At 44.3% G+C, this 18,353-nt stretch overlaps 1 protein-coding gene across 1 annotated transcript in view; it reads right to left on the bottom strand.

Moving 5' to 3' along the window:
* Window positions 1–1,990: 1,990 nt before the first annotated feature.
* Window positions 1,991–18,353, bottom strand: part of DOCK7 (dedicator of cytokinesis 7) — a 99,768-nt gene continuing 83,405 nt past the window's right edge. Inside the window, exons 42-51 of the mRNA XM_014938924.1 lie at window positions 17,803–17,946; window positions 16,905–17,036; window positions 16,097–16,111; window positions 10,617–10,751; window positions 9,169–9,258; window positions 7,782–8,018; window positions 6,514–6,657; window positions 5,553–5,659; window positions 4,187–4,354; window positions 1,991–2,511 (exon numbers count right to left, since the gene is read on the bottom strand). Coding sequence (XP_014794410.1) covers window positions 2,469–2,511; window positions 4,187–4,354; window positions 5,553–5,659; window positions 6,514–6,657; window positions 7,782–8,018; window positions 9,169–9,258; window positions 10,617–10,751; window positions 16,097–16,111; window positions 16,905–17,036; window positions 17,803–17,946 — 1,215 coding nt within the window. The 3' untranslated portion in view covers window positions 1,991–2,468. The remainder of the gene's footprint in view (window positions 2,512–4,186; window positions 4,355–5,552; window positions 5,660–6,513; window positions 6,658–7,781; window positions 8,019–9,168; window positions 9,259–10,616; window positions 10,752–16,096; window positions 16,112–16,904; window positions 17,037–17,802; window positions 17,947–18,353) is intronic.

Here is an 18,353-nt window from a genome sequence, read left to right as displayed (position 1 = left end):
CTTTCAGCCTGCAAATGAAAGTTTATTTTTTCCACCCTTGACCCGAGACTTATCTTTTTCAGTCAACTGCAGCAACAGGAAATGGTCCAAGGAAAGAAAATACCATTAAAGCCAACAAAATGTGTAATGGAAGGAAGGCCCAGGTGTCTTCCATCATACTGCACAGCCTGAGAGAAACAGTCTGAACAGAAAACACAATCCCCTGCAACCTCCTGAATGAAAAACTTCCCCTCTGCTGTACTCAGAGATGGATGGGGTGGGGTTTTTTGAGACTTAATGAAGTTAAAGCCACCCTTCCTGAACTAGTCACTCGCCACAATGGCAAACAAAAAGGTGGCTGCCCAACATGAGCTTTCCACCACACCCCCCTGGAGACATACACAACCATCGAGCTACGGCTGCTGAGAGACCAGCCAGATTTACGCTGACACGGGGCCATCCGGTAAAATCAAAGGATATTTATACAAGGATTAAAATAGCTGCTTTCCGAGCCGAAACAACAATGCACAAGGAGTACTGTAAATTAAGCTTTCATTCTTTCATGGCTATTGAGATTTATCTCCCCCTTTTCGCTTGGTAAATATTTTGTGTGCCTCTCTCCATATAAATAAATCTCTTGCAAAGCTACCCCGTCCTTCCTTAATATTTTCCATTATCAGAGTCCCCTGCTCCCACACAGCTTCCAAAGCCTCAGCAGCATCCCTGGACTTTGTAACAGGCCTTTGAAATGTCTTGGAGGGGGGAAACAAAACAAAAGGGCTTAGGTTAGAGGAGTAGTTTTTCTTCACGCACGAAATTCCATGCAGGGTCTCCTGGGTTATAGCACAGAACGAGTTCAGTTTTACTTGTGTTCAGGGGAAAATGGTCAGAGACCAGCACATGGAGAAGGGCACCACACCAAAACCCACCTATGAAGGTGTTGGAACAAAAGAGCATGGGAAAAGGGGTGCAAATTGGCACTACTGCCCTCCCTTCTTCAACAAACCCTGTGGCCACAGCCCGCATGCCCCGTGGTGCCACCCCACCGGGTCTCATCCTCTGGGTGCCATCTGTGGTGGCTCCCAGACACAGTGCCTTCCCAGCTGGGCTGAGCAGTGAGGGTGCCATCACCCTGCTACGAGCCTGCTGATGGGCAGCCACCAATACCTTGAAATAAATAGTGAGAATAAAAAAGACCCTCCCCACCCTAAACCGTGGGCACCTGCTACAGGTGCTTAAACAGGAGGGGGGACAGAGTAACCCCAAAAAACACCCCCCAGCAGTTCCTAACATACAGGAATCCGTATGTTAAAAGTGAAGGAAAAAACTCTTTGCTATCTTAAAAGCTCATGTATAAAACCAACTATTTCTCTTATATTAAAAAGTACGTTTATCAAATTCGGTTTTTATACATACATACATGTATATATGCACATGTATGCACAGTTAGGTAATTTTAAAGAGAGATTAAGCCTGTGTTTAAACTCATACTACCTCTTCCAAGGGACCTTGTTCAATACAGAGAGGAAAACTGTAAAGGACTAGATTCAGGAGTTCTGTTCTCAGCTCCATTTCTGACGTTTCCCTGAAGTGCTGCGTTAGCCACCAAAATAACCGCTGTAAAACAGATGTTTTTCTTTATGTAAGTACCAATGCAAAGAAAGCTTTTTATGTGAGCTTTTAACTTAAACTGTGATACCATTTTATGTTCTTTATCCCCGTGAAATTAAGTTTTTAAATTGAAAACGGTGGGCTTCCCAGCTGGTGGCAATGACCAGGTACACAGAGCAGTCACGCTGAAGCATGAAGGTAAAGTGGTTACAAGATGTGCCTTGATTCTTTTGATGGAATTAGATTTCTTTGCAGCAGTTTGTATTCAGAGTTACAAAGGAGAAAAGGAGAGGGACAATAAAAAAATCACCACTTGGTTAAGAAGCGTTACTGTAAGACTTACCTTACTCTGAACCTGTTCCCCAAGGATGGCGAGCTCTGAAGTCCAATGCACAGGGAATTAAAGTGTAAACATTCACATATTTAATAGTACCATCAAAATAACCATCATCACTACATTAAAAACTTCAAAAATGCATTTGCGTATGGTCCTAATATAAATTAAATATATGAACTAAAAGTAAATAAATTTAACATTAGGTAATGCTATAAATAAAGGTAAATGCGTTTAGTGTACCTTAGAGTCATAAAAATGCCTTAAAAAACAGGTAAGTTTACAGCTTATCACCAATACTCTGGATACCACTGTCATGATTTTTTTTTTCCAAACATTGATAAGTCTACATTTGACAATTCAGAATGATTTTTGGCCACTGAACACTTTGATGGAGGAAGAGGTGTGTGGGATGTCCAGGATGAAGTCCAAGTTTTATTTCACAATAAAACTTCTTTGATTCCCAGCGCTGATAACAAGGCTCTTTCTTTTCAAAACCTTAATTTTTAAGTGCTTTTTTTTTTTATTTTGGTTTTTAACTCGTTTAGATATCCATTTTGCGAAGGCTCATCCTGCTGAAGGAGTCTCTGAGGGAGAGAAAATACAATGATGAGCTCATATTTTCCATGATGAAATAAGAAGCCTCGACAGCTGAATGATTCTGTACTTGATTTCCAGTATTTTCTACAGCTGGCTACTAGGAAAACTAAGACCACCGAAGTTAACTCATTGATTTTTCCAATGAAGTGGGTTTGGGTCTCTATCTGGGATCATTTGACTGCCCGAGGTTTACTGACATGAAAGCTGACAGAAAGTTTAATTCACGTGTAGGTAGAGAAGTGGCACAAACCACCTGCCCTGCTGAAATCTTACTTAAGTATTTTAAATAAATCCCGAAGTGGAATTTGCCTGGAATGCCTGTGTTAGTCTCCCTACACAGGCTGAATTTCACAAGATTAGAAAATAATTACCATGGATGAAAACTGCTTGTGAGGTTCCCAGCTGGGTGGGGATGGAAGCACTGGTGCTCCCACCTTCCCCAGCCAGTGAAAAGGGACTCCTGCAGAAAACAGCTACTCGTGGTACAGGTCCCAGGGAGAGCTTAAAACCTCGAAAAGGGACTCCTGCAGAAAACAGCTACTCATGGTACAGGTCCCAGGGAGAGCTTCAAACCTCATGAACCCGAGCTGGAAGAGACCCTCGGGATCATCAAGTCCAGCCATCCACCCTAGTCTAAAGTACCCCAAGTAATGAGGCAAGGCCCCCTTTCTGCAGTACTCAGCAGACAGAAAAATACAAATTCAGCTACAGAAACATCTCTAAGCACTGCAACGTGAGCTGGGAACACTCATTTCCTTCTTCACCCACCACCAAGTCATGCTCTTTTTATAATATAATTTTCCCCAATTTCTCTTTTCACTTTTTTTTCACGTTCCCCATTGCTCTTTAACTCTGAACAACACTTAGATGAGGAGAGGTTCAAAACCAGGGATCTATTCTCCTAAACCAACAGCATGACCACAAGCTGAAGTTCACATTCACACCAATGTCCTAAAGGGTCTTTCCTCAGGAGCACCATCACCGTCCTGCTCAGTGCCAACAAAGCACCTTCCAGAAACCCTGCCCCGTGGTGTGAGCCCAGGATGCCAGGGCAGCCTCGCTGGATTGTGTTAGGGGTTGTCAAGCCAAAGATTCCATGGAGGGAACCTGCTGGGAAACACTTTCTGCCCCTATTCTGGGAGCCAGAGCCCTCTTAGGAACTATATGCACCCCAAGTCCCCCTGGTGCCAGCAGATGATGGTGCTACAGGCCCTGACCTGCTTCACACATTCCCAGTGGGGCTTTTATGTTCAGCCTCACTGGAGAGGAATAAAAAGCCCAGACTTCCAGCATGGAAGACACCAACTGGTTTCCCACCCTGCCTACCCCTGGAGCTCCTCCACCCAGTTTCACTGGGAGCAAACAAGTGGCAAAGCCCTGCCATGCTGAGGGTGGGTTTGAATCTAAAAAGGATGGGATGTAGGATGAAAAAAAATAATAATTGTCATAGATCAGGAACAAAAGGGACGTTGCAAACAGCACCTACCATAAGTGCTGGGAAGGGGATGTGCACTGAAGTCAGGACAGATGGGGAAAAGGATGGACTCAGCCAAAAGAGCCGTAATCGAAAACAAACAGATGCCAAAGGTTCACCAGGAAGATCAAACACCCCAGTTTCACACCCTCCTTATCTCTGGTGAAAGAGTAAAATCAAATATCCACCTGTGGCAAGTGACCGGCAGCACCGCCTTATACAACTGTGGGATCTTTCTGTTGATGAGAGGCTGCAGAGACTCCTTTAACCGGTGATAATTCCTCTCAAGCTCTCGCTGATACTCCTTTTGGTCTGGGCCGATCAGGCTCTTGTTCTTGCGCAGAGCATCTTCACATCTAGAAAACAAAGGCCTGTGAAACCTGGGCACATAAAAAAAAGGATCTGCTTGCTAGAGACTTGTTAATCTAATAGTACCCAAAAAAATCATTATGTTCGTCTGGGATGACACATAATATCCTCCTCTATCTTGTCTTTCGGGTGATAAAGACTCAACTAAAGTGTTTGGTGTCCATGGGAGGAGGTGTCCCATTTCCAATTTCCATTTCACTTCCAGAGTGACAACTTTTTTTTAATTTATTTTAATTTACTCTCCAGTTATGTTTGTCATCTCTGAAGAGAAATGAAAAGCTGATCTCCACATAGTCACTTCCAGTTCAAGAGGATTTAAAGACAGATAGATCTACTGCTCTCCCTGGGAAAGATTAATAAATAGCAGCAAAGTGACAACTTTTTTTTTTTATTTTAATTTACTCTCCAGTTATGTTTGTCATCTCTGAAGAGAAATGAAAAGCTGATCTCCACATAGCTACTTCCAGTTCAAGAGGATTTAAAGACGGATAGATCTACTATGAGATGTTCATCAGGAACTCTTCTACTGGTAAAGATGTAATTTTAACAAAGGGTATGAAAGGAACTGTATCATCAATGCCACTTATTACAGATGGGAAAATTACATCACCACTGGTTCTTAGCACAGAACATTTTAATTTATTTTTTTTATTTATTTTTAATTCCTTGGTGCTTGCAAACGATGCTGGACTGAGACTGCAGTTTGCATTACTCAAGAAGAAAGCAGAGCAGCCAGCACTTTTCTTAAGAGAATTCTGCCAGCATGTGTCCCCTCCCTTTGGAGAGATTCACTTCAAAAGGAAATGAAATCTCCTGGCCAATTCAGCAGTTTCTCCTGACCCTGCCAAGCTGTGAGCCCATCTGTGCCAGCGTGGCTAGTTGTGCTCTCTGAAACAGGAACACTTGTTCCCAACTGAACCACGATCACCAATTCATTCCTGATAAACAGCAAAGACAAATAACTTCAGCCACCAGATCTGACTTCAGCCACGGACCTGCAGCACCAGAGGAACAGGGAACCAACGGGGCAGCTGAGGAGAAGAGCGACACACGGGAACTGGACAGATGGAGTTACACCATGAACATTCCCCTCTCCCAATACCCACTGTGTCACTGCACGTGTCCCTGTCTGCTGTGGCAGTGACAACCCCATCTGTCAGGCAGTCTGAAGACAATACTCCATACCTTTTCGTGAAGTCTTTGAAACAGAGCCGCAGTTTGTTATGATGTCTGAAGAGCTTTGGATCATTGGGTATTTCACACAAGAACACTTGTGCAACTTCTAATGGTCCCTTTAAGAGCAGAAGAGAAAAAAGTAAGTTTCTTGGAACCACCTGTCAGATCCAATTGCTGGAGAAACTTCTTGCACACAGAAACATGCGTAAAATGCAACATTTCCTTACAGAATGCATCTTGAAGAATTGCAGCTGGTAAATCTGGCATAAATCACCAAACATGACGACAACTGAATCTCTTTCAGTTGTTTGGTTTTGGTTTTTTTTAAGTAAAACTGGTTTTGGGAAACAGTGTGAGAAAATGCAGAGATTCTGCATTTGTTTTCTCTTACAAAGATTCCTGACAAAGTCTACCCAACTCACAACTAAGGCAAAATTTAAACAAGGCAGACAGAACCAAGGAATAGTTTTGCCAGCACTGCAAACTCTACCCACAACTTGAAATTCCAGCTGATTTTTTTCCAGCCTGTGTATTAGAGGAGCTTTACTCATACTCCCTCAGTTTTTCCTCGGTTTTTCTCCATTCACTAGTTTTGCTTTCCATTTTGTTCAAAAACCAGAGCAGAACTCAATCCTACTTCCACCCACCAGAGCCTGGCTAAGCAAAGGGAAAGGAATTAATTTTTATTAAAAATAAGACAGAGTCTGCAGGAACAACTATGAATGCCAGGAAGGAGTGGGTAACCAGGGGAAGAGGGCTGTCTCTTCTCAGCCACTTTCCAGATATAACCACATTTTAAAGACTCTAATGGCAAAGTCACTGAGAGCAGAAGTGTAGACCCACCAGTGACCTTGAACACATTCCACAGACCAAACAGGTATAAAAAATCTAAGGTAATTTAGAAATAAAGCCCAACGCTGAGCACCCACCGCACCACCCCAGTCTCTCCAACTCGGCCAGTGATCCTCACCTGATTCACTGTGGTACCTACTGATCCTTGCAGCACCATCTGCAGCATCTTTGGGTCCGCAGGATCTTGGTGCGTTGCAAAAGCTAATTCCTGTGTTTTCTTCTGCATGTCCTCTATGGCAACTTCAATGGGCGTCAAAATGATCTAAGCAAGCAGCAAGAATACAGAAACCATGTTATGGCTGAGACTGTCAACCAGGCATATATTTGCAGAAGCACCAAAGGCACTTTAGGGTGGCATACTGAAGTGGTGGAGGGCACCAACAGGACTGACAGTTGGGACAGAAGCACTTTAGAAATGCATTCTCTTAGTCTTGGTTTAGGAACATCAAGAAAAAGTCTGGTTTTTAAATGTGTTTCTACATCTAGTTACTCTAGAGCTTTCTGAGACTGCTTCTGAGGCGACAGACTCATGTCCCATTGTGGTCACTGCAACCAACTACCCACAGTCCCAGCATGATGTCAGTACCTAAATCCCTACAGGTTCCCTGCCTTACATGAAAATGCATTTTTCATTGTGTCCCAGGTAGGTGCCACATCAGTTCTGCCCACCTAGTACCTACCTACCCTTGAAAATTCAACACAGCTTTGGGATAAACCTCTCTATAAGTCCTCAGGACCCCACCGGCCTGGGTCTGCTGTGGCTGCACAAGTGAGCAGTGACACAGAGCAACAGGACAGGTTGGATGGGCCTTTGAGAAGGGCAATGGAGCTGGTGAGGGGTCTGGAGCACAAGTCTTATGAGGAACAGCTGAGGGAGCTGGGGGTGTTCAGCCTGGAGAAAAGGAGACTGAGAGGAGACCTTCTCGCTCTCTACAGCTCCCTGAAAGGAGGTTGGAGCAAGGGAGGGTCAGTCTTTTCTCCCAGGTAACAGGCGATAGGACAAGAGGAAATGGCCTCAAGGGAGGCCAGTGGAGCACCATCCCTGGAGGGATTTAAAAGATGGTTAGACATGGTGCTGAAGGACATGGCTTAGTGATTTATATATGGTCCTGGAGGCATTTCAAAGATGGGTAGACATGGTGCTGAGGGACATGGCTTAGTGATTTAGATATGTTTTTTTGTCAGTGTTAGGTTGATGGTTGAACTTGATGATCTGAAAGGTCCCTTCCAACCTAGACAGTTCTGTGATTCTAAGGGACGTGGCCGTGCTATCAAAATACACTTATAACAGCACATCATGCACCAGTTTTGGCAACATGAACTTCCCTTAAGTCTTGCATAAATTTCGCTTCAAACACAGGAAGCCCCTGAGAGCTCAGGCCTCACCTCCTCTTTGTGGATGACGTTTATCCTGGTTTTAATGTAAGGGAAAGCGTGGGATGTTGTCAGGATCGTTTTGCGCTTGAACTGCTCGTGCAGGTCCCCGTGAGCTCGGCCGTCCAGCGTGAAGGGCGTGCAGTACATGAAACGCCGCAGGTTGTAGTTCTTGTCAAAGTAAGTTATCCTGTCCTTCATCTCATAGGTGTCAAAGTATGGCTCCACGTAGGTGATCTGAATGTAGGCCTGCGGGAAGGAACCCAGGGGTGCATGGTGAGGTATCTCTCTTACAAGGAAAGGCTGAGGGACTTGGGTCTTTCTGGTCTAGAGAAGAGAAGGCTGAGGGGGGATCTGATCAACACCTATAAATACTTAAAGGGTGGGTGTCACAAGGATGGGGCCAGTCTTTTTTCAGTGGTGCCCAGGCATAGGACAAGAGGAAATGGGCACAAACTTGAACATAAGAAGTTCCATCTGAACATGAGGAGGAACTTCTTTACTTTGAGGGTGGCAGAGCCCTGGAAGAGGCTGCCCAGGGAGGTGGTGGAGTTTCCTTCTCTGGAAACATTCAAAACCCACCTGGACACGTTCCTGTGCAACCTCCTGTGGGTGGACCTGCTTTGGCAGGGGGGTGGACTAGATGATCTCCAGAGGTCCCTTCCAACCCCATATGATTCTGGGATTCTGTGCAGTGCCAGAGGAGAAGAGCTGACTCCTACACCCTGCTTTTTAGAAGTGCAATAGCCCAGTTTGCTTTCTTTCCTCTTGAAAACACCTCCAGAAGAACCAGGACTGGGTTTTTTTGCCTTTACTCAGAAAAAGCACACTGACATTGACAGGGACATGGGGTCCTGGTAGCTGCTCAGCAGTTTCTGGACTGGATAAAATACAGCAGACTGTCCCTCTCCTCTCATGCTCTTCAACATGAAGCATTTCCTTCCTTTCCCTGCAGATAACACCCTGCCCTAAGCCACAATCCCCTTTCCTCGGCACAATCCTGTTGTTTCTGCTGCGCTTGAAGGACATGGCACAAGAATGATAAAACGCTGCAGCTGCAAAAAAGTCAAGAGGCCAGTGAATGGCAAACTCCCTTCCTTCCTTGCACCCCATGGAGACGAGACAGAAAGGCAAACGCCTCCTGGGTTTCTGCTGTCCATCCGTCTCCTCCCTTCCCACCAACCGCTGCAAGGACAGGGCCTGGGGCAGGGAACAAAATGGCTAATTCTGCATTCCTTTGCTGGGATGATTTTCCCCAATTCTCATCCCGAGCAGCCACAAGATACTCTGTACGTGGATTTCATTGCCTACTTGGTGAGATTCAGGATAAGATTTGTTCCATTGCATTTGTATAGATTCAGGACCAGTTCTACCTCTAAACCTGTACTCATGTCCTTACCTTGTTAGGATCTAGTTTACATTTGTCCACAGGGTTGGAGTCCTTAATCACTTCAAGCACATCTTCACCAAACCGTTCTCCGTAAAATCCCTACAATCAAGAGCAAAAGCATTGAAAGAAAACATCAAATGAGATGGGAGAGATGGGGGTTGGAGAGACAAAGGCATATTGAGGGGAGGTGAAGCTCCACATGCCTTTAACAGTAGCTGTGCTGGGGCTGAATGTGATCTGCTGAACTTAGGAGGATTAAATCAGTCGCATTCCAGGGGCAATGGGGAAAAAAAAACCAACAAGCCAAACGCCCTGGAAGGCAGGAGAACTCGGGAGGCTTCCAACAGGGCCCACACGCTGTGTGGTTCTGAACAAGGCATTTGAGCTCGTGTCTGTCTGAGAGCTCAGCTGAAAACCGGGGTCAACACGGGATCTGCCTGGAACCATCAGAGCATGGCTCTGCTGGGCTGGGTGAATGGCCGGATTCTCTGCTCAGTTTCATGAGCTTAAACCCCAAAACAACACTGCTGCACTCAGAGCAACGTGACAGCAGCTGAATTGTGAGCAGCAACGTGACATCAGACATATTCTAGTAAATAAAATTGGGCCAGGTCTGCCCTCTGGCCCTAGGAACAGGCAGCACGGCACGGCCCAGAGCCACGCGGCTAAAAGCTCTTCCCTCTCCCACCACGGATGGCCTCATGTCTCCACAGTGCTCACTGGGAACAGTCCCTGACCCTTGCTGTCCCCCAAACTGTGCTAAGACATTATCTAGACACAGGTTAGTTGGCACAAAACCAGGCCAGACTAACCATTACATGGTACAGATGATCACTGGGGGGTACCTGGAGCTGCACCCAAGCCCCAGTTAAGATTAATCAGAGTTGCCTTTGCTTGTTCACAGCTGAAACAAACTTCAGGCCTGTGATGTCCCACTTCAGGGGCTCTGAAATTCAGCCACCTAAAGAGGGTTCGATCTCTAGAAGAGAGGAACACGATGTGAAGGCAACAAAATGACAGCAAAATGCAATACTTTCTGAAAGTCAGATCCTGAAAGGCATCTTTACCTTCTCTTCAAGCCCAACTCATCCCATTTATACCTGGGGGGCTGAAGAGCAATCCAAACACAGTACAACACACCACAAACTCTCAAATGATCATAGCAGGTTTGCAGGTCCCATTGCAAGATCAGGGAAAACCCTTGGGACTCCTCTCCCTGCCTTCCTCCTGCCTCCTGCAGAGGTGGCACCAGCAAGGGGACAGGAGACATCAGGGGTCTGGAAGCTGTTTTGCCAAGCAACTGCTTCTCACTAAGTTCAGCCTTGCTTCAGGCTCCAAGAGGTTCATTGGTTTTGCCCAACGATTTCCATTTCCACCACTTCCTGTAATTTGGCAACGGGGCTCTTAAACAACTGATGGGAAACAGTCAGAATTGAGCTCAACCACAACCATCTCACCTCCAGCCTATGGGAAATTTCAGCTAACTTGGTTATCGCGGGCTCCTTGTAAACAAACTCTTGCTCGTCCAGGTCTCCAAATTTAGTTCCATAAAAACCAACGCGGAAGTAGGTGCCAAACATCCTCTTTCCATCCTAGGTTTGGAGAAACAAGAGGTTAGTTCAGTGTGGAGACACGCACACCCCCAAGCGTGGCTGCAGGCAGGCTCCTGAATTCACGCAAAATAAAAAAGAAATTATAAAAAAGAAGAAAAAAAACAAAAAAGAGAAAGAAAGAAGGGAAAGAGAAACACACCTGGAACTCGGCATGAATGCATTTAGCAGCAATGGAAATTATAAACTAATATGAAATTATATGGATCAGTTACGACCATTAGCCCAACCCTGCAATGACTTTTCCCACCCCAGGAGGAGTCTGGAGGTGTTGGATGTCTCCGAGGAAGAGTCAAAGGCAAGTCCCCTCATTTGGGTACTCATTTCAGGCTCTCCAGGTGCAGACACCCCTTAGCCCTTGGTCCGTGCCCTTCAGGCAGAGAGACGGGGATGCCCAGCTCACACAGACACCCCTGAAAAGTCCCCACACCAGAGCCCCCCACCATCCACTCTCAAGTAATTGCAGGATTGGGCCGAAGTCAATGTCCAGTTCACTCTCACACACACACGCAAGTGCTTTTTAAACAGCATATCAACTGGAAGGGGTTAACGTTCTCTTCTAGTCACTAACATCTAGTAGGGAAGAGGGCCAAAGTCACTCCTGGTGAAAGCAGATGCAATCCACTGTATCATGTACCTGCTTCCATTTGAGCCAGTGGTGAATTTGGCCCAGAAATGCAACAAAAGTGGAGAAACGAGAAAGATTTTTTGCTGGAAAAGTAACGAAGAAAATCTGATTAAGAGAAAGAGAGAGAGAAGAAAAACGCTGTAAAAATAAGTCACACCTTTGGTTTTGTTAAAAAAAAAAAAACAAAAACTCACACTGCATGCACAAACCAGAAATGCCTTTCAGCAAGAAACTCTAAAATGTTCACCTTTACTCTCATGAGAAAGTGTGATGTAGTATAGACCCCTCAATGTTTTCTGAATCTGGGCTAGTGTTGGGTTTCAAACAGCACTTACAGATGTCCTGACTGCCGTGTATGATTTTTATTAACATTTTGCTATGGCAAAACTGATCTCTTGTGGTCATGGTGAACATGATCTATGGAAGGCAAACAGGATAAATAAGCCAAACTAAAATATATATAAAAAAAAACCCTTCAGGGAAACTCCAGAGACTGGAAAAAGCACTGTCACGGCAAGAAATCACCTTCTCCTGGCCTGGAGGATACTCTGGGGTGTTGTGCTGGAGCTGCCCAAGCTCCTCTCACCCCAGACACGGCCAGGAGGACACGGTGTGGCCTTTTTGGTGCCCGTCCCAAGCGCCTTCAGGAGGGCAAAGCTTCTCAATGCCCAGCTCTGAGGTGGAAGTGAAGCCTGAAGTGACTAGAGCCAGCAGCAGCCTTGCTTAATTCACTCAAGCCACATTTTGGCTTTACTATGGGACAACAACAGCTACAAAATTCATCAGCTCCTCTCTGGCAAGAATGTAGACACATTTAAGAAAACAAGGAGTTGCACCGAGAGTTGCTCATATGCTTAATGTGGCGTGGGTGGCTCCTTGGACCCCTGCTCTAGCCGTCTCCTCCAGGGAGGGACTTTTATCCAGCTCCACCTGCCTGCACAGACCACAGGGCTTCATCACACCACCCCCAGAAGCACCTCCCAGGGTGCGACCCCCAGCTGCAAAGCTATTACTGTTTTACTGGAAGTAACATCTGGCAACATCTGGGAGCTACTTCCCTGGATTCCCTGTCTTTCTCCATTGCTCATCCCTCTGGACCCATGTGAGCTGCCTACTGAACTCTTAATTTAATCAACACTACCTTTTCAAAACCACAGTTTTGGACAGTATTACTCAAGCTAAAATAACTCATTTCCCAGCATTTCCAGCTTCCTTCTAGCTATTTTTTTCAATTCAATCTAATCCCAATGTTTTAGGCAGAAGACTGTGATTCCAGGGCTCCTTTCTCAAAGCACTTCCCATATCTGCCCAAGGGGAACTGCTGCATGAAACATCTCCCCAAATCTTACACAAGGCCTGGACACGCTCCACATGGAAGTTGGTGGGATCCTGCCCCAACCCATGGGCCCAGGGCAGGCCCCAGTGATGGAGGACAGGCTGCTGCCCTTCTAATTCATGGGGTTTTTCCTACCTACTCAGCGAGTGACTTTCAGGCTACCAAGTGTTTGCAGAACCTGGTCCCAACAAGGCATCTGCCACGTGGACATCTGCCCAGACACATATTTGTTACAGGCAGTGTACATTTATGTTGTTAAAATAACAGCAAGTGTGGAAGAAAAATCTGTCTGTTGATCAGCATTAATTAATAAGAAGTTCTGGTGGCATTTACTAAACACATAAAATAAGAGTAATGGGCTTTGGGAAGTGGGAAGTCCCGGGAGTGGTAGCAGCTAGGAAGCCTGGTGAGATTTGGTGGCCCCATGTCAAAGCAACCAATGTCCTTGTTTCATCGGCATGAAGACCAGCTGCACTGGCTTTTCCTGATAAATCCAGTGGCAGAAACTGAGTTATCACAAAGATCTCAGGGAGAAAAGCGAGCAGTGTGGAGCACTGCTTGGCCTCTGGTGCGACAGAAGCATCTCCCCCACGAAGCCCTGGATCCATCAGCCGTGAAATGAATGTGACTCGTGGGAGAACCTGTACCTGGAAGCTCCTCTGGAAGAGCAAACACCTATGGGCCATTCCATACCTCACACATTCAGTAGCCACCAACCCCCTGAGATTAGGGGAGCTCGATTTCTTGCCTGGCATTAAGAATACAGGATGGTTCTGTCCTTTTCATTGAAATTTAGCCAATACCAAAGTCTATCTAATCACAGTACTGAAAACAAGGAAAATAACTTAAAAATACTCCATGGTCTTGTTTCTGAAAAGAGCTAAAAATGCAGATATGAGGGAGAAATTATTAAAAGCATTTTATCTCCTATTATTTTATGAAAAATAATAGGTCTTTGGGAGGAGAAGAGAATGAAGGTGAACACTGAATAGCCATTACAGAACTGGCAGAGCAGATAACAGCCATCATGATTTATGAAGGTTCATGATTTGTTATTATGCATGGTAAATACCTTTCAAAATTGCTGGGAATAAAGTTTTAGAGTTATCTCTTGCACGCACACAAAAAGCTTTGCCAACAATACTGGAAAAATCAGCCGCAAGAGCGATCATCTGCTTGCTTCACCAACATGGCAGCAGCTGCCTGAAGGCAGAGTCTGCCCGGAGTATGTAGGAATAAAAGTAACTCCTTCATACACACTGTGCAGAATGCAAAATCCAACCATCTTTACCAAAATGAGCATTGCTATTTCCTTGCTACATTTTAACCCCGGGTCCTTTGCAGTGTTGCCAACTATTGCAAGTCTTCCAATGTTGATCTTTTTTCAAGGTACCACCAGCTCCTGGAGTCCTGCTGGCAACCTCGCCCTGCACACTTTAAAAAGCATTTTTTAATTCTCATGGCATAGCATGAACAGATTTTTTTCCTAACAACTTTCCTAACTGGAAAGTAAACTAAAAGAATTAATTCAACATTTATTCAATGCAGAAACACACAAGCAGAAAAAACCCACCACTTGGTATGTTAGAGCAGGTCTCAGAGATGCATTGATGCCCGATTTAGGATATTTCAGTGCTTGTAGTTGGCAATACTACTTTTCTTGTGACGTGAGGGGGGGTCCCACTGTTGGCATAGCTCTTTGGTAAAATGAAATTGGGGGTTCCACAGTGTAAAACAATACAAAACAAAACAAACAAAAAAAAAAACCAAAAAGGGGGGGAAAACAGGAGAAAGGGAGGGGGGAAAAAAATTCCACAAGTAGGAACTTACCACAACAGACAATAGTAAGAGTGGGGAGGAGGGTCAGCAACCAGGGCGATAGAGGAGAAAACAGAAAGTATTTAATTAGGGAAATTCCAAAAAACAAACAAGCAGCAAATTGGCAGCAAATAAACTTTAAAATAAAAAAGGGTGAGCATCAATTAAAGTATTTAAAATAAGGGGAAAAAAAAGGGCAAAACATGCAACAAATCTGAAAGCTACAAAGCACAAAGATCAGAAGAAGTGTGGCAATGAAGGAGCACGATGACAGACGAGAACAGAAACCATGGGTGTCTTTTACCATGCAGTAAAACATGACTGAGTGATGTTAGAATCATAACCAATGACAGGAATTTTCTTCAGGGGTCGATTTAGGGGCAGATGAATCAAAAGAGATGCTCACAGGCCTTCAGGTTTGCTGCCTAATGAACACAGCTCAGTTCCTCTCCTAGGACATTGCTCTGGATTTCTGTGCTGCCTCATCCGCTCTGGCTTTTCCCGGGAACAAGAAAACGATTTACAGGGCAAGCCCTTAAGTGTCAGGGGTTCCCTTTTAAGCTACTGAATTTCATTTCTTGCCAGGCCAGAATTAAAATTGATGCTCAGACATCGTCAGCCTAAATTATTTGCATCACACAATGCCAAAGAACCTCGTTCTTGGCCCCAGTTTGGGAAGCAGGGACTTAAATGTTTCTCCTGTGGTGGAGACATGGAGTGAGACGGCCCATACTGAGTTGCCCAATTCATGGAAAAGCAGAGATTAACTGGACAGCTGGAGACTAAGCAAATAATGTAGCATCATATTCATAAAACATTTAAGACTTCTTCTTCTGAGCCTTCTTGATACTCATGTACCCACTGTGTCAACTAGAGTAGGGCCTGAGTTATCCAACTCGCTGTGCTGTGTCCCACTGTGGGTGAAGCCAAGTGCTTTTGTCTATTTTTAATCCAAATGTGTGGTTCTCCTGGTGTATGTTGCAGAAATGTGAGCAAACAGCCTCTCAAAAAATGAAAGCAGCAAAACTGACTCCAGTTAATCCAACTGAGGTATTTTACTGCCAGGTGAACAGCTACATAACGAATTGATTGTTCTTAAACAGAATGAAGCAGCCTATTCTCTGAGATAATGGTCTGCACATGCAGGAAACCAGGTTTGTGTCCCAGCACCTCTGAGCATTATTGCTTAAATCGACCCCTGTGGGTGGGGTGAAAATATGGTATGAAGGGATGATATTCTGTGTCAATGCTGATGAAAAGAAATATAAACAAATTATAAAAACAAACTAGTGATGATACAGTGGCTCATTCACCAAAGAACCTCATTAGTGGAACACATCAGCATCCATGCACTACCTACAGCTTCTTATGAAGAATTTCCTACTACAACCACAATTGGTTTATTGGTATGTCTTTGGTTAATGAATTGTTTTAACAGCAGACAGCAACAGAAATACCCACAACTAGCACATGTGGGCAAGCGTTGGCGTGAGTCATCTGAAAAATCTATTAGTGTTCTTTACTAACTGAAATGGAGTTACCTACCTCCCAGCCAGTACTCTGTGTAATAAAAAGTAAAAAGCTCATGTCACAGAAACCAAAAAAATAGTTTCAAAGGCCAAAACATGACCATCAATGTAAGGTATCACAAACCTAAAATGGTTTCAATGATTATAAGTCATCACGCATCCAAAGCAGCCTTTTTTGGCCTAGAAGGACACTCAGTGATTGTCCTCTATCCATACACTTAACCTCAGGAATCTGGCAATGCCAGGACATGGAGAAAACCACCAGACTCTCAGCTGGATCCTTTGGAATCAATACACTAATCAACATCTACTGAGCAGCTGATGGCAGCATAAGGGTAACTACACCAAATCAAATCGCAGCATCAAATGCTCAGCACCTGAGCTGGTGGGGTTTGCACCACCTGAGTTTAGAAAGGTTCCTTCAATTATTTATCCACCATGTGAACAGACAAATAAACCCCCAACATTTCTGAACATTACCTACCAGGCTAAAGGCAAGATACAGTGTTTTTCCCAGAAATACAGCATGCAAAACACAAGTTAAAATATCATTTGAAAGGATAAACTGACAGGTGATTGGAATTTTTAACACTTGGATATTTCTATAGTTACAATGAAACTTGGTAGGTGATGTTTCTCATGTTAAACATCCAGAGAGAAAAAACCCCATTAGTGATCCTTGCATTTACCATGGATCACCATTTGACAATTCTCGTGTAATCTGATTAATTTTTTTTTTCCTTAACAGGTAGTAATTTTTATTTGGACTGAGCATTTGAAGTTTCTTCACAATTCCCATTGCAGCTGAAAATTCAAGTCATTACCTGGTGAACAATCTTGCTGAATGCTTCCTGGAGTTTACCATGAATAGTAGATAGCTTCTTGGCATCTCTATTAGCTTCATGAATAGGAATAAGGACTTTGTAAACCTCATTAACTGCTTCATACATGCCAGCCTACAAAAATAAGGTCCATCAGATTGTGCCATCAATTCAACAGCAAGAATGATACGTACTACCAGCATTTAAATTATAAAACTGAAAAATGAAAAGGTGGCACTGTGATATAACCAGCACCTTTTCTTAGAATATAGCCATATGTGAACAGAATAAAATCCCCAGTCATCTCTGGAATCAAGAGCCTACTGGATTATACATTGCTACTAACAAATGAGATCATTAACAGAATCAAAACTGGGATATTTTGGAAGGATATATGCACAAAGGCACAAGCAGCTAAATAGGATCCTAACCATATCTATGGGAATGAAATATGGAAGCTTAAGGGCACAGTACAGCTCATTCTAAACCTAAGTGACTCCTACATCCAACTTTTGGCACTCCATGAGATGGGCTTTCCTTAGGATGTCTCTAAGGGAGGGGATCCAGCCCCTCGTGGGCAGAGACACTGTGTCATGTGGCTTGGCCAGCCCACAGCTGGGCTTTGAGGTCTTTGCTCTGGAGTTATTGCTGCTTGTACTTAAACCTGCTGAATGATGTTTCACATTGTGCTGTGGGACATAGTTCACTTGCTTTCCCTGGTTCCCTTTGCACAGTTCACTCCAGAGGAAAAACCGAGCTGCCTTGAACTCCTAAAACTCCCCATGCTCCACGCAAAAAAGTGGTTACAATGGAGTTATACATAGAGGAAACATCTTTCTTCATATTGCCCAATGGTATAAGATTGCTGAAGAAGATAGGGAAAGAAATTAAAGTCTTCTACCATGGAGAAAGATGCTGCAGCCTGTTCCAGCAATCCCACCAGACCAGCTTCTGTAAAGTACTTCCCAGAGCAGATACCTTCTTCATCTGGTGACACAACATCATCAGAAACTGCTGACTCTTCCAAAACATTGGAAGATATGTTCTAAGGAGATACAACATAGATAAAGTATTTTTATTCAATTTAGACAACATTCAGAACTCACAATACTTCGAAAACAAGCTGATTTCCAATTGAATCCTAAAATTTTTAAAGAGGCAGCTTTCACATGCATTTTGTTTCATTTCCTTCTGAACCATCACGGTACTTCAGCACGCGTTTAAACTCACTGGACTGGACCACCTACACGGTCAAAGCTAAGTACGTGCTTGTTTGCTCTACTCAGGAGTGTTCTGCTTAACGTTATTCGTCACAGGAACCACTTTTATCAGCTGCACCCACTACACAATGGTTAGATCCAAGCAAACAGAGCAAGTGCAGCATGAGCACGTGGGCACAGCAATACCTGCCACATGGAGATACTCGGTATCTCAGCAGCAGATTAAAAAAAT

The sequence above is a fragment of the Calidris pugnax genome, unplaced genomic scaffold (assembly GCF_001431845.1).
Source record: "Calidris pugnax isolate Ruff unplaced genomic scaffold, ASM143184v1 scaffold18, whole genome shotgun sequence".
NCBI classification, from domain to species: Eukaryota; Metazoa; Chordata; class Aves; order Charadriiformes; family Scolopacidae; genus Calidris; species Calidris pugnax.
The sequence above is the reverse complement of the archived record's forward strand: the minus strand, read 5'-3'. Positions and strand labels throughout refer to the sequence as shown.